General features: G+C 59.3%; 1 protein-coding gene across 1 annotated transcript; it reads right to left on the bottom strand.

The window, feature by feature from the left end:
- Positions 1-386: 386 nt before the first annotated feature.
- On the bottom strand, positions 387-1,262 carry LOC309978178 (OTU domain-containing protein 6A-like; the record flags this gene model as incomplete). Its single annotated transcript, XM_082864539.1, has 1 exon — positions 387-1,262. One exon carries the CDS (start codon positions 1,260-1,262, stop codon positions 387-389), a length of 876 nt encoding a protein of 291 aa, XP_082720665.1.
- Positions 1,263-1,470: the final 208 nt, after the last annotated feature.

Raw genomic sequence — 1,470 nt, 5'->3', positions numbered from 1 at the left:
TCAAACCAAGTTGCCATTTTTTGAACCCCAAAGTTACTTGCAACGTGACCAGTTCTCATGGGTGGGGCGCAGAGACCCTTCAGGGCAAGAAAGGTGAGAACTTGGCAAACTCACTCCGCTAGGGTAGGACGGTACAGATCTCTTCCTGGTCACCGGCCTCCGGTCCCCCTACCCCGTGAAAGAAGCAACCCAGGGACGATCGAGGAGGATAGAAGAGCGAGGGAGGAAGAAGGGGGGGCGGGGGAGGAGAGAGGGGTGAACTCTAAGTAAAATGAATAAACAAAACCTTGAGAAAACCGAAGGAAAAAAGCGGAGCCTGCTGAGGAGACGCGGCGGCGGCAGATTCGGCTCCAACGGCGGCCGCCACGGCGATGGCGGCAGCGGGCCTAGATGAGACGCCGGGCCACGCTCCCGCCGGAGCCGGTGTCGAGTGGCTTCACCGAGTTGTAGTGCTCCGCGCTGCTGTAGGAGTACTGCTTGCAGACCAGGGTGAGCGGCTTCTTGGTGTACTCCTCTCCGATGACGACGGCGGGCGAGTTGGCCTGGATCACCTCGATGGGGGTCTGCAGGACGTGCGACAGGGCCCTCAGCTCGAGCTGGCTTCCACACGACGCGCTGAACACGATGTCGTCGCAGTAGCTCAAGAAGTCGTCGCGGCTGCAGGCGTCGCCGGTTTCGGGGTTGCTGAAGAAGGGCAGGAAGTCGTCGACATGCTGCCGCATGTACTCGGCGGTGCGCCTCCGCAGGCTCCCCACGGTCACGGAGAACACCAGCTGGTCTTGGATGGCGCGGTACATGCAGTGGTCGTCGGCCGGGATATCCTTCACCTCCAGATGCTTGGCCCGCAGGATGGCGCCGAGCTTCATTTCCTCGTCATGGCGCAAGCTGGCCAGATGCTCCATCTCAGCCTTGTCCATCCAATCCTGGCTTTCTCTATTGAAGGCCTCCTTTCTTTTGTGCTTTCTCTGTGCCCTCCAGAGGTGAGGAGGCTTGTTCTCGAGATCCAGCTTGGCCAGATCTTCAGTGACAGAATCGAGGCTGCTGTTATCAGGGAAACTCTCCTGGAACTTCTCCAGCTCCTGCTGGTGCCTCTGCTCCATCTCGGCCTCGAGGCGAGCCACATCGAGGAGCAACTGCTTTCTTCTCTGCTTGTCGCTCTTGGGGATCGAGCTCTTCATGCCCTGAATGTGGGCCTGCAGCTCTGTCTTCTCGCGGCTGTGGCGTCGTAACATCCGCTGATGCTCACTCTGTGAATCTCCCATGATGTTTAAGGGCGGGCGAGAATCGAAGTTTGGTGGCTGAAGTACCGCTACAGTTCACGTGAACAGTCTGACCACCGAACAGCCTAGCGCTCCTCAGCCTCCCCTGGCGGCTGTACTCTGTTCCCCTCACCCGCCGTTGCCCTCACTCTGTTAACGGACCTCTCTACCATTGGCCGCTGTCTCTCCGCGGCTACGCCTCCTAAACACT

This window comes from Leucopleurus acutus (assembly GCF_964270905.1).
Source record: "Leucopleurus acutus genome assembly, chromosome: X".
Lineage (NCBI taxonomy): Eukaryota > Metazoa > Chordata > Mammalia > Artiodactyla > Delphinidae > Leucopleurus > Leucopleurus acutus.
Note: the sequence above shows the minus strand (reverse complement) of the source record. Positions and strands in the feature narration are given on the sequence as shown.